Genomic DNA, 13,904 nt, shown 5'->3' on the forward strand with positions numbered 1-13,904 from the left:
ACACGGAGAAGTTCGTAGTATATTGTGACGCATCCAAACAGGGTTTGGGTTGTGTATTGATGCAAGCCGATCGGGTCATCGCTTATGCCTCCCGTCAGTTAAAGGATTATGAACAGCGATACCCGACTCATGATCTAGAGTTGGCCGCAGTGGTTTTTGCACTGAAGATTTGGCGGCATTACCTTTACGGGGAAAAGTGTGAGATCTATACCAACCATAAAAGTCTCAAGTATTTCTTTACTCAGAAGGATTTGAATATGAGACAAAGGCGTTGGTTGGAATTAGTGAAGGATTATGATTGTGAGATCCTTTATCATCCCAGAAAAGCCAATGTAGTGGCTGATGCCTTGAGCAGAAAGGGTCTCGGGCAAGTAGCTAGTATGGTTCAGATCTCACCTCAGCTAGCAGAGGATATGGTTAGATCCAGCATTGAGTTTGTGGTAGGTCAGCTTCACAACTTAACGCTGCAATCTGATCTGTTGGAAAGAATAAAAGTTGCTCAGATGACGGATCCAGAGTTAGTGAAGATCCGAGATGAGGTGTTGGCTGGTCAAGCCAAGGACTTTTCAGTGTCAGACAGTGGGATGCTTTTGTATAAAGCTAGGGTTTGTGTTCTGAATAGTGTGGAACTTAGGAATGAGATCTTTGAGGAGGCTCATTCTACCCTGTATTCTCTGCATCCCGGCACCACTAAGATGTACCAAGATTTGAAACCGTACTTCTGGTGGAGCGGTATGAAGAAGAATTTGGTAGAATTCGTATCGAGATGCCTCACTTGTCAGCAGATTAAGGCCGAACATCAGAGACCAGCAGGGTTGTTGCAGCCTCTAACCCTAACAGAATGGAAATGGGAAGATATCACGATGGATTTTGTGGTCGGGTTACCTAGGACCACGGGTTTATTTGATTCCATCTGGGTAGTGGTGGATCGATTTACGAAATCTGCTCATTTTCTGCCGGTTAGAACAACATTCACAGTGGATCAGTTGGCAGAATTGTATGTTAGGGAGATCGTAAGACTTCACGGGGTACCGAAGTCTATAGTTTCGGACAGGGATCCGAAGTTTACCTCCAAATTTTGGCAAAGTTTGCAACGAGCAATGGGTATCAAGCTGAAATTTAGTACAGCATTCCATCCTCAGACAGATGGTCAGTCCGAAAGGACAATTCAGATATTGGAGGACATGTTGAGAGCCTGTGTTATGGACTTTGAAGGCTCATGGAATAAGTATCTACCGTTGATAGAATTTTCTTACAACAACAGTTATCAGAGTACGATAGGGATGGCTCCCTATGAACTGTTATACGGTAGGAAATGTAGATCCCCTATCCACTGGGATGAGACGGGGAGAGAAAATACCTAGGTCCGCAGTCGGTGCGGCGGACCAATGAGGCAATAGAGAAGATAAAAGCTAGAATGCTTGCCTCACGGAAGCGGACGAAGAGTTACGCAGATCCGAAACGCAGAGATGTTGAGTTCCAAGTAGGGGACCATGTGTTTTTACGGGTATCTCCGATGAAGGGGATTAAACGTTTCGGGAAAAGAGGCAAGTTATGCCCTAGATTTACAGGACCTTTCGAGATTCTCGAGAAGATAGGTCAAGTGGCATATCGGTTAGCATTGCCTCCAGCCTTATCAGCAGTTCACAACGTATTCCATGTCTCGATGTTGAGAAAATACGTTTCAGATCCCTCTCATATACTCAGTTATGAGAGCGTTGAGCTACAGCCAGACATGACTTATGAGGAACAGCCAGTGCAGATCCTGGATAGAAAGGATAAAGTCCTTCGGAATAAGACCATAGCATTGGTCAAGGTTCTCTGGAGAAACAGCAAGGTGGAGGAAGCCTCCTGGGAGCTAGAGTCAGATATGAGAGCTCAATATCCAGAGTTATTCAGGTTAGATTTCGGGGACGAAATCCTTTTAAGGGGGGGATAGTTGTAAAGCCCGCTTAGTTAATTTGGAAATTAGCAGTTGTTTATGATTAATTATGAAATTATTTATAGCTATTTAAATAATTTATTATACTGTTATTTATGGAATTCAGAAATGCATGGTTATGTTATTCAGTAGTTTTCATATTTTTCATTTCCGGTGCCCGGTATTTTGGAACTCGGCGTTTGGCTCAGTAGAAATCACAACTTAGCATGTTATTAGTTTGGGTCGGTTTATTAGACATTGGGAATGTCGGGAATGGCCGGGAATTTAGAATTTCCCAAAAATACCCCTTTAGTATGATTTATGTGATTTTAGTGTGGAGGGGCAAAATGGTCTTTTTGCCCCAATGACTTTTGTCTTTTAGTGACTTGATTAAATTGAAAAATAAATGTTTATTTGATTAGTTGTTGGCTGAAATAAGTTGATAAGTGGCTTTTATTTTCATTTCTTCTTTTTACAAAAATATCACAAGTTAGAAAAAGTAGAATTTTCAAAGAAACTCTCTCAAGCTCTCTCTCTCTTTTTCGGCCAAGGCTTGGCTGCAAGGGCTGGATTTTTTCTGTGGTGATTCAAGCTTAGTTTGCAAAACTCTAGTGATTTCTTTATTGTGGTAGGTGATTTCTAGCTTCTTCTCTTATTTTTCATAGGAAAAGTTTGATAAATTGATAATGCATGCATGAGTTTGGTTGTTGTTGGTGCTGTATTTTTGTGGTTATTTTCTGAGGTTAAAAGCATGATTTTTAGTTGTTAATTAAGCTAATTGTGAAGTATGATTCCTAGGTTGAACATGCTAGAGTTTTATTATGCAAAAGTTTGGTTTTCAACATGAAAATTGTGTAATCTGTTGGTGTATGGTTGTTAATGTTTTTGTTTGTTTTCAGAAGCTTAGTCATGCATATTTAAGTAGAATTAACCAGGTTTGAATGCATGTTAGAGAGATTTGCTCAAGTTTGAGTTTAGAACTCAAAGCTTGAGCTTTAATGGCAAATTTTGTATCTGTGGTTTCTGGGTTGTTTTTATGCCTTGGAAATGTTCTTTGGGGTATTTCGAGCAGGTCTGGAAGGTTTGGTATGAATTGGGTTTGATTTGGTTGAGTTAGGAATTTTTGAAAAACTCCTGCGAGGAACCGGAATTCCGGTTGTGCAACCGGAATTCCGGATGAGGGTCCAGTAATTCCCAGAACCGGAATTCCGGTTGGGCAACCGGTCTGCCGGTTTGGGAATTTTCAGAACCCGTGTTTTTCCTCGTTTTTATGTTTTAAGGGGTATTGCCATGCTTTTTATGGATAGGGAAACTTTTAGTTCCTAGTTTAAGTCCCCGGGAAGTGATTTAGCGTGTCACTTATAGTGTTGTGATTTTTATGGTTTAGGAGCCTGTAATCCGCCGCTCAGCTAAAGTTCCAGTCAGGTTGACCGGCACACCTGAATTCGGAATCGAGGTAAGATTAGTATAACAGTATGCATATGTAGATTACATGTTTAGCGTGCATGTAGGAAGCCTGTTAGATTACATTAGTTATGTATGTTGGCTCTGAACCATCCAATCCTGCCACGTCGGTACAGGCTGGAGTATGACCAGCTGCCGGAGTATGACCGGTTCGACCGATCAGGTTGGCACTTGGTTGGTGGTTCCGTACTATTGACCTATCCCGTCGGTACAGGCTGGAGTATGACCAGCAGCCGGAGTATGACCGGTTCGACCGATCAGGAGGATACTTGTCAATAGTACCGTCCCTGTGAACGTTCAAAACTCAGTACCATGTTGGACATGGCAGTAGTGGCTCAGTACCGTGTTGGACACGGCAGTAGCGGGACTCAGTATCGTGTTGGACACGGCAGTTAGGGTTATGATCAGGGGTATGGGAGTCTAATCATAACTGGGATTATGTATGAGTATTATTATGCTTTTCTTACTGAGTCTGTCGACTCACAGTTTTACGTTTATGTGTAGGTAAAGGCAAGGCTAAAGCTGATGGGCCGTGAGCGAGCTTGTGAAGATTGTACATGTCGGGGCGGTTAGGCCTGGAGCATACGATCATCGGGACAGCGAGGCTGATTTTTGTAACTGGTCGTTAGACGACCTTTATTTTTTGTATCAGTTAAACAGTTAAATCTTTTTGTAAATAATTTTATAATCGGGATCCCGAGTCTTTTGTAATATTGTTTATAAGTTTAATTAAAAAGCAAAATTTTAATTAATCACGTTTTTCCATAAACCTCGTTGATTAGCAACGAGCTGCACAGCATGTTTAAAAATCACGTAATACGCCTATGTTAGTTAGGGTGTTACACTTAAAGTTTCAGACTAATACAAAAGTCACAACTAGGTAACTCTCCAAACAATCAGAGGTTAAAAGTATTATTTAACCAGACATTTGCTATTGAGTGGGAGCTATCTGAGATGTAATCAAATGGGGAACATTAGAAGATATTCAAGAAAGATTTATGAAAGTGATCTATATGTTAGATATTAAGGAACTGTGTATCAGTTGGCCGGCCTTTACCAGTAGCAACACCACTTATCTCCCAAAAAGTTCGGGTACCTCTTTGTTGTTCTCAGTGTGGAGAAGAAGCTGAAACTCCTGAGCATGCTCTACTTTTCTATTCTGGTTTGATTCCAGTGTGGCATCGGTTGGGGGTGTGGTCGGTGCTCCGTTGGTACTCCGTCGAGTGCATATGGGACAATGCAGGAAATTCAGCTATTAATCTTTGAGAGGCTATCTCGTGAGGCTTTTGAATTGATGATGACAACCGTTTAGTGGTCGTGGCATGATAAAAACTCAGTATTATTTGGCAACAAGCAGTCAAGATTAGATATTGTTCCAAACTTACCCAATAACGAGCTGGTAGAGTTTAAGGGGTATGATCGGCGAGGCCTTCATTTGGGATTGGGCCTTGCAAACCCAGTTGTAAACTGATTTAGTCGATGGATGCCACCTCCTCCTGAATCCTTTGCTCTAGTGATGGATGCTTCGATAACTTTGAGGAGGGGGGAGTGATACGGGATGCAGAGGGTGTGGTTTGGTTGGCGTGGTCATCAGGTGTGTTAGGTAATTTCTCGGTTAATGTGGCAGAGCTGCTTGCCATTCATTTGGGCTTGGTTCTTGCGCATCAGTTTTTTTTTTTTTAATATCTCCATTATTAATATTGATTCTACTGTGATAATTGGTTGGATTAATAAGTTTTACATTAATTTTAGTTTTCAGTCTATTTTAGAATATATCTATTCTTTATTAGCTGTTGTTGGTAATCGTTCTTGTAGTGTCATTCTGCGATTAGCGAATGGTGTTGCCCATATACTGGTAACCTCTATTACTAGTTTAGGAGATTGTGTTTGAACAGATATTTGTCCTCAATTTTTAAGTTCTTGCACTGGATTTTTCTAAATGAATTTTGAATTTTATTTAAAAAAACAAGAAGAAAGAAAAATTGAGTTAGTTTGGCAACTTTATCGACAAATTTATGAGAAAAAAAAACCAACTTCTCAAAGGGAAAAGGACATGTGGAATCGCAACTCATAACAAGTAAAAGATAAAATTAAAATAAAATGATTTGATGGATGTTTTGTTGTTATAAAAATGCATTAATATTTAATTTTTATGGTGAAATAGTTCTTATCCAAAAGGTGAATTTATGAATGTACGTATTATAAATATTAGGGTAAGCAATGGTATAAGTACTTAAAGTTTTAGGTTTGTAAGCGATATAAACCCAACGATTTCTTTTAGCGGCATAAGTACCCAATGTTTATAAAACTGTAATTTTCTTCTAGTTTTATCATTACAGACTCTGTTATTATCTTAAACAAGGCACATATAAGACCCAAATTCTAGATTATTTAGTTTGGACGAAAATATGTAGTATCACTTGCTTTCAAATTTTTTTTAAATAAATTTAAAACAGAGCTTATATTGATGAAAATAGAGAAAAATTACAGTTTTATAAACATTTGGTACTTATACCACTAAGAAAATCATTGGGTTTATGTCGTTTACAAAACAGAGGGTCTATTTTATCATATAACAAAAAATCTTTAAATTTATGTCCCTTATAAATATTATTATGCTTTCACAAATAAAATATTATTATTATTAGTAGTAGTATTATTTATGAGACTTATTCTAAAAACTTTTTGAATATTTTGTTGCTAAAAGAACCTATTGTACATCGTCACATGTCTATCTCTGTTATTTTATGCCTTCATCACATTATAGCACATTAAATTTGTTGTGAGTACATAAATAATAAAAGTGTTCCTAATTAAATACCAATTGTTAAAAACATTAATTCAATATTTTAATGCACCTTAAATATTATTTTAGACTCTCTGTTTTGTTAAAATTATTAATTAAATTATGTATTTTATTAAATGATAAAATAAACTCTATATTTTTTAAAATTGTACAAATAGGATCCTAAACTAATTTTTTTTGTTAAAATAAAACTTAATAATAATTTAATCTAAAAATATTATGACAAAACTAGATACATTTCCTATATATGTTCGTGTTAGAAATTATCTTAAAGTGTGTTATATTAAAAAATAAAATTGTTAAAATTTGAGTTTAGTGTTCTAGTTTTACCATTTTAGAAAATATAGGATTTATTTTATCATTTAACAAAATAGAAAATCAAATTAATAACTTTTGCAAAATAGAAGATCCAAAATAATATTTACGTTTTAATGCATATAAAAACATTATTGTTTTCTGTTAGGGATTGATTTTCTTTTTCTTTATTCTTGGGCTATTTTCTTTCTCAAATTCTTATGTCTTCTGTCTACAACATCAGTAAAAGTGATTTAAAACTTTTTGACAATGAAAAAGAAATTGTAGCTCTTTATTCCTTTTGGCGATCTTCTTTCAAAACCGTTTACATCATATAAAAAACACAGCCTCCTATAATAGCTAGCTGTTCACATTATGACCAATCTGATCTGATCGGATCTAAAACACAAAGTGTTCTTTCTTTGTAAGGTTTTTGATATTCTAGACCTGTGTGGAGTACTGGTTCAAATCAACTATAATGAAAGAGAGTTTGTTTTTTGGGACCAAGAAATAAGCTAAGCTATTATAAATTATGTTTTTGTCCTAAATGTCCACGACAGTAATAACCCTTTACTTTTTTTTTTTTGGTTTCCTCTCTGACATGGCCCTTCCTTGACACGTGGCATTGTCCCTTTTGTTGGACGGTATACAAGGCAACACCTCTCCACCCCCTTCCCCCATTGTCCCATTCTGATGAGGACCCAACCCTTTTGCAGTTCAATCAATATCCACTTGTCTCAGTTGTTTGCTTTTGTGCGGTTTTAGTTGTTTTTCTTTTTGATTTTCAGGAACAAAAAAGATTGGTAGAATCCCCACGTCTCAAATCAAATTCAATGTAATTTTGTTTAATGGTATAAGAACTTGAATGGAAGATGGACATGTTCAACACTTCCGATCAAAGGCTTAGCTCAAGAGATATTTAGTGGGAATTAATTGTTGGATGGTTACCAAAAAATCTATAATAATTGATGTTGTTATAATTAGGATCTATAATAAGTGAAGTTGTTATAGTTAGGTATAGTTAAATTAAGTTCATTTTCTTTTTTTGTTGTCTCGACATGTTAAAATTCCTTTTCGATGAAGTGGGAGACTACTTGAAGACATGGGGTAACATTGTCTCTGTGAAAGAGCATTAGTTAGTAGTTGACTGCTGTCTTTTTCTATCTGACACTCAAAAACTCCAAACTGCATTTACGTATGTTTATTATTGTTCATTTTATGAATAGTGCTATACAATTTGATGCCAAACTCTTCTTCTAGGTAACAATCATATACAGGTAGATATCATTCGAGCCATAATTAGATCCTTGAACTGTTCTTGTTATATGAAGAAAAGTTGGGTATAATGCTTTTTTTGTTCATTGGGAGAAAAACATAACGTTATGAAAAAAAAATTAGAGGAAAGTAGATAATAACTGTTATAAATTAGTTGACATTTTTTCAGGGATAAATTCAGCAATCTCTGATTCTCTGGTACTTACAACTATCAAAAACATACCAAAGTTCTTCCACAAAAGGGGAATGTTGAAGCTTTCACATATTGTAGTAGGTTAATTTCAGTAATTTACAAGGGAAAAAAAGAAAAAGAGAAGAAAAAAAAAAGAAAAAAAGAAAAACCCTCCATTCCCCACAAACACATGATAGTTAATAATTCTCCAAATTAACTGCTCCAACTTCCCAAACCCCAACTTGAATTCAACCCTGGCAAGCCTTCCTTCTTATATCACCTAGAGATAGCATATGTTTGAGGGTAGCCAAGCTGCTCTGTTTCCCAGCTCAACTTTGAAGCAACACTTTCATGGCAGGGCACATATTCCTATCGAAAATGAAAATACAAAAACATTGAGCAATGTAAAACCCATAAATAGATCAGAAATGTTAGTATGATATATTACTGTAGAGTTTAAACTACCTCTAAATTCTTCACTAACTCCCTTGCAGTGGGTGCTGATACAATTATGTGACGAGCACTTGGACTAATGAATCCTTCTTCCACTGCCTTATCGATAAACGATAGCAAAGAGTTGTAATATCCATCAACATTCAGCAGTCCCACCTGGAAATTATTATAAACATTGTTAGTAATGAAGTAGATAAACTTTAAAAACAGAATTGATCACCATAAACATGAAGAAGAAACCTACCGGTTTATCATGGATTCCAAGTTGAGCCCATGTTATAACTTCAAGTAACTCTTCAAGAGTCCCATAACCACCTGCATATGAAAAAGAACATTTCAGCTTTCATTATTCTTAATAAGTTGGTCAAATTTTATTAAATTTCGACTCAGACAATTCAGTTCAAAAGACTCAATGCATTTGCTTGACTTTCTGTTTCATCCAACTTTGGTGCTTTGTATACTCTGACCCCACTACAAGAGCACTTTTATCACATGTTCCCTTTCTCCAATGTCCTAACCTTTGAGTTTTGTCATGTCTATTATGTCTATCTCTCTAGAGTCCACAAACACACATATGTTTCCATTCAAATTTTCAGCAACCAATGTAGAATCTTTGTTACTTATCAAAAAGTAAAAGTGGATACACGTAGCTAATTCTTAATAACATGCATCATTATATTGATTTAGTATGTCTTAGTAATGAGATGGTAACATGGGGTGTCATGTACTTAGTTTCTCCACCCAAGGTCAAGAACTGCAGTCACTACCACCCAATACATAAGGAGATGTCCCATCATAAAAATAGACTGGCAGTTTTGCCCCTTTAATCAACCTTTTTACTACTCATTCTGGAAAACTACTAAATACATGACAAGAATGTTGAATGAGTTGAATATTCTTCCATGTTAGGTTAGGTGGTGCTGCCAAACCAAGCCAAACAGAAAAAGCTATTCGGTGAATATAATGAACAATATGAATGTCCTTTGTTCCTATTTTATGAAGAAAAATTGGCAAAATACTAAAAGATCATGGACAATATAAGTAATTGCAGCAACATTATTCCTCAAGCTATAAAAAGGTTTAGTGTTAAATGTTCTCGGGTAATGAACTGTGCGGTTAGTAGTTGGGTTCTTCCTACTCTTGACTCAAGTTAGTATTTTGTGGACTCACATTTGAGTTTGGGATATTTTTCTAATCACATAAGACTATTCTGCATATAAAAAAAGGACCACACAGAAGAGGACTATCACCATATATTGACATTGACTTGACTAATTCTCCTACATATACTGCTTTTTGTATAGAATTTTCTTTTTAGGTACTTACAACGTTGATCACTTGACATAATTAAGATTTGAAAGAAAGCTTCAAGAAAATTATTATTATTATTTAAAAAAGAAATTGCTTTTTTTTATGGTGGATAAAGTTGTTTTGACTTAATGATAACTACAAACTTAAAAATATAATATTACTTAGCACAATAAAACAAAAGTTTCCAAGAGACATACTCTTTCTCGTTAACTTTATAAAAGAATGGTGTACAAATTTATTGTAGAATAACATATGTAAAGTTATATAAGGGAGAGAAAGTTATCCAAAACTCTTACTAACCAGGTAAGGCAATAAAGGCATCTGAATGCCTAGCCATCTCAGCCTTCCTTTGGTGCATGTCTGCAACTGCCTTCACCTCTCCTACCGTTTCACCAGTTAACTGCAAAAGTGACCGAAAACACATAAGATATTAAAGAAATTAAAATTTAAAAAAAAAATGGACAGAGAGAGAGAGAGAGTCAGTTTTGGAGCTTTATGCAGGAAAGTAATGATGAGTATTGCAGAAGTGGTGGACTTAATCCAAAGTTTTCAGTCCGGTTATACCCCAGCCAGTAATTTTGTAGCATAGCAGATGATATAATAAGAATATATAGAAAAAGCCAATGAAGAAAATCACAAAAAAGGAAAAGAAAAACTTTTTGGGTCAAGTGATCATATGAGGTTGCTGCAGTGAAAAAGAAAACAGAGTAACTAGCAGAACCCAGAACAACATGATGATAGGTGGTGCCAGCTACACTCGAGTATCAAGTGTTATTATGGATAAGGCCACCAAGGGACCAGCCAACCATATCCTTTGAAACATAAATTTGATACAAACAAGTAGAACATATATAATGATTTCAAAAGGAAAGTATTTATAATTAAGAAAAAATTACAATTAAGAAAATTCAACTATAACAAGACTAGAGTGAAAATATTCATAATAAAGCAACTAAGAGAAAAACAAAACAAAAAGCCAAAAGTGAAGAAAACAAAGTGTTTGAAAAGAAACAAGGAAAGAATGAGGTTGAAAGAAAGGAATACAAGCACAAATACATAACTGAATACGTGGTCAAATATATAGATATGTTTATGACTACATGTATATGTATTTTATAAATTTTCCAATAAGAAAAGTTGAGAGGCTTGCAGACATACCTCTCGAGGCATGAGCGTCTTGGGAATAACTCTGTAGAGAGAGAGAGAGAGAGAGAGAGAGAGAGAGGGACAGTAACATGACAAAATCAGTTGTTATAATGAAGAACAAAAACCAGTATCTCGAAATTACCTATTTTAATGATTTTATTTCTAAATATGTTTGTCACTTGGTTATATATACATACATACATATAAATGTATTATATATTATATTTTGAGACTGGAGAAGGGAATGAAACTAAAGACTCACCCAATAACATGCCTGCCACCATCATGAACCGCTTGTGAAACCAAGCCCATCAGACCAATGCTACCGCCTCCATAAACCAAATCAATATTCCTTGAAACCTTCAATAGACAAAAATAAAATTAACTAAACAACTGTAAATGAGAAGAGTGTGAGTTTTTGTCAAGTGGGTTTGATTCAAACATGTAGTTGAGATAAAAATCCATATGGGAAAAACAAGAAGGAAAGGACTTTGCAGTGTTATTTTACAACATAGTACGTCATAGTAAAGCTAGCTCTTTCTTTTTGGATTCATAATATAAAATACTTGAGGTTACAATAAAACCGATTAAATTCCGTAATGTGCATAAAAACAGTCTTCAAATTTGAAAGTTACATAAGAAAACAGAGAGACAGAGAGAGGTTCTGTGAGAAGTTTCAAATAATAGCCATGAAACAAAGTTACAAACAAGTGGCAAACACAATGCCAAAGAAAATACATAAGAAATTGTTAAGAAAACCCCATTTCATATGTATAAGAACACAAGAAAAGGAGGTTAAAACAACGATCAAAATCGATTTTGAAGAAAACCAACACAGAAAGATGAAAACTTTATAAGTACCACGAGCGAAAAATGGCTCAACTACCATAGTAAAGAGAACCCAAATAAGAAAAAACAAATAATGATAAAAAAAATAGCAATAATAAAAGAAGAAATGTATTCTATACCAGCTCTTTGCCAAGCTCAATGGCAGCATCTTGGTAGCTAGTTTTCTTCCCTTGGCTACTCCCACAAAACACACAAATTCTTCCAAACCTGGACTGTTTCATTTCTGTCTCTATCTCCATTGATCTCACCAAATTATATTTTTACTATCTTTATTTCTTTCCCTTAAGACTTTATAATACTGATTCCTTTTTTTTTTCTTCTTTGGTTATTTCAAATCAAAGAATATCTCACTCACCTCCCTCTCTTGTCTATTTGTTCCTTAAAACTTTACAAAGAAAAACACAAGAATAAACTGAATACCCCTTTTCTTTCTTTTTTTTTTCCCTTGCTTGAGCACTACACAAGCTTCTCTTTAGTGCGTCCTCTGCTCTATATATGTATACTCACACATATAAATGTTGGGTATTTATAGACCTCATCACACGTGAGAATGGCTCAGCAGTTAGCACGCTTTGCCCTCCCAATTCATACACACACGATTAACATTGACACGCGTGGACCACTTTCTTATTTCTTAGTTTTCCTCCCTCTTCTCCATTTCAACTATATTGATAATATAAAATTATTTTTATTTTTTTTTATAGCTGATTCTTGGAGCCACAGCTGTTTTGCTGACCACAAAATATTTAAAATGAAAAAGAAAATGTTTTGTTTCAAAATTGAATTTCTTTGAAAATAGCTACATTTATCTTAAACTACTCTTGTATATATATTTGTTTCCCTTTCTTATGGCACTCTGTGACTTTTATCTTTCCCTTTTATAGTCATATAAGATATTAGAGGATGTTGAATCAAATAAGTAAGTTTGAATCAACTTCTCTTGTGTGAGAGTGTGCGAGTGTGACAGTGACAAATATATAAATAATAATAGATATGGCTACATATCTCACTGTCTTTTTACTCTGTTTTTTTAGTGTGTGAAAATCCCAAAAATAAATAATTAGAAGATTGACCTTTATAAGAGCTATTATATACAGGAAGGAACCACCATAAGTTGGCTAGGCTGGTTAAACAATATAATTGCTGAAGCACTTTTCAGCTACCAAAACATAAAACGCTTATATATATAATATATATATTAAAAAAAAAAAGTACCAATTAAAATTTGTAGACAGTTGAGATTCTCTCCCTATTGCATGAAATGAAGAAGACTCAAAAAGTTTGGAGATTATATCCTTGGATATAATAAAAATAGTGGACACAATTTCATAAGTTTTAGTAGGGCAGATAAAGACAAAAGGGCATTTTAAAAATTATAATAATAATAAACAAAACAAGTAGAAAAGGTTAGAAATGGACATTGTGAGATGGGGTAATAGTAGTTTAATCAATATTGTTGAAAATTGAAAATGGGCAATATAGATTAAAATGAAAAAGTATGGGTAAATAGAGAAGTTGGTCAGGGTAGGGATGTGTGTGTGGTGTTATATAGAGCGTTGTGCATTGATGATTGAATAAAAAGATAGTAAGTGGGGAGGTGGGTTATGGTGTTATGAGGTTGTGCCCTCATCCACCTTCCTTCTCTCGACACTGTTGTTCTATGCATAGGAAACATTTCATTTCTATTTCACACGCTAACCCCCTTCTCTTGATCCCTTTCCCCATATTCTCCAAGCATGCTGTCCCCAACCCCATTCAATTTCATTCCGAACTAAATTCATTTCCACCACCCCCACTTTCCACAAACAAAAACATTTACATATCTATAATTTACTTATCATCATATATCTATAGAGAAGTCTAAAATAATTTTATTAATTATATGGTAAAACAAAGAATTCGATTGTCTAAAAATTAAAATTTGTAAACGGTCTTCGATTGTGTGCTTGATCATAATTATTTCGGCCGGTCTTAAGATATATGAGACTTAAGGCGAAAATTAATTTTAAAACCTTTATATATATATATATAGTTTAACTATTATCAAAATGATAGTTTTAGTATTTTAGTGTAGGTAAAGTTTTTAAAAACTCTCTAAGGTTCAATCCTTCATAACTTCACATTAAATATTTAAATAAAATACAAAAGTAAAGGTGAGAAATTGATCCCTTGGTCTCTTAATATAAAGTAAGATCTTTTACCACTACACAAAA

General features: G+C 34.9%; 1 protein-coding gene across 1 annotated transcript; it reads right to left on the reverse strand.

The window, feature by feature from the left end:
- Positions 1-7,879: 7,879 nt before the first annotated feature.
- LOC115711699 (cytokinin riboside 5'-monophosphate phosphoribohydrolase LOG3) lies at positions 7,880-12,258 on the reverse strand. Its single transcript, XM_030640080.2, has 7 exons — positions 11,811-12,258; positions 11,105-11,202; positions 10,855-10,885; positions 9,997-10,096; positions 8,630-8,700; positions 8,398-8,541; positions 7,880-8,301 (listed from the first exon to the last, which is right to left on the reverse strand). The coding sequence occupies exons 1-7, from the start codon at positions 11,928-11,930 to the stop codon at positions 8,209-8,211; spliced, it is 657 nt and encodes a 218-aa protein (XP_030495940.1). The 5' UTR covers positions 11,931-12,258; the 3' UTR covers positions 7,880-8,208.
- Between the last annotated feature and the right edge of the window lie 1,646 nt (positions 12,259-13,904).

Source organism: Cannabis sativa, chromosome 3, assembly GCF_029168945.1.
Source record: "Cannabis sativa cultivar Pink pepper isolate KNU-18-1 chromosome 3, ASM2916894v1, whole genome shotgun sequence".
NCBI classification, from domain to species: Eukaryota; Viridiplantae; Streptophyta; class Magnoliopsida; order Rosales; family Cannabaceae; genus Cannabis; species Cannabis sativa.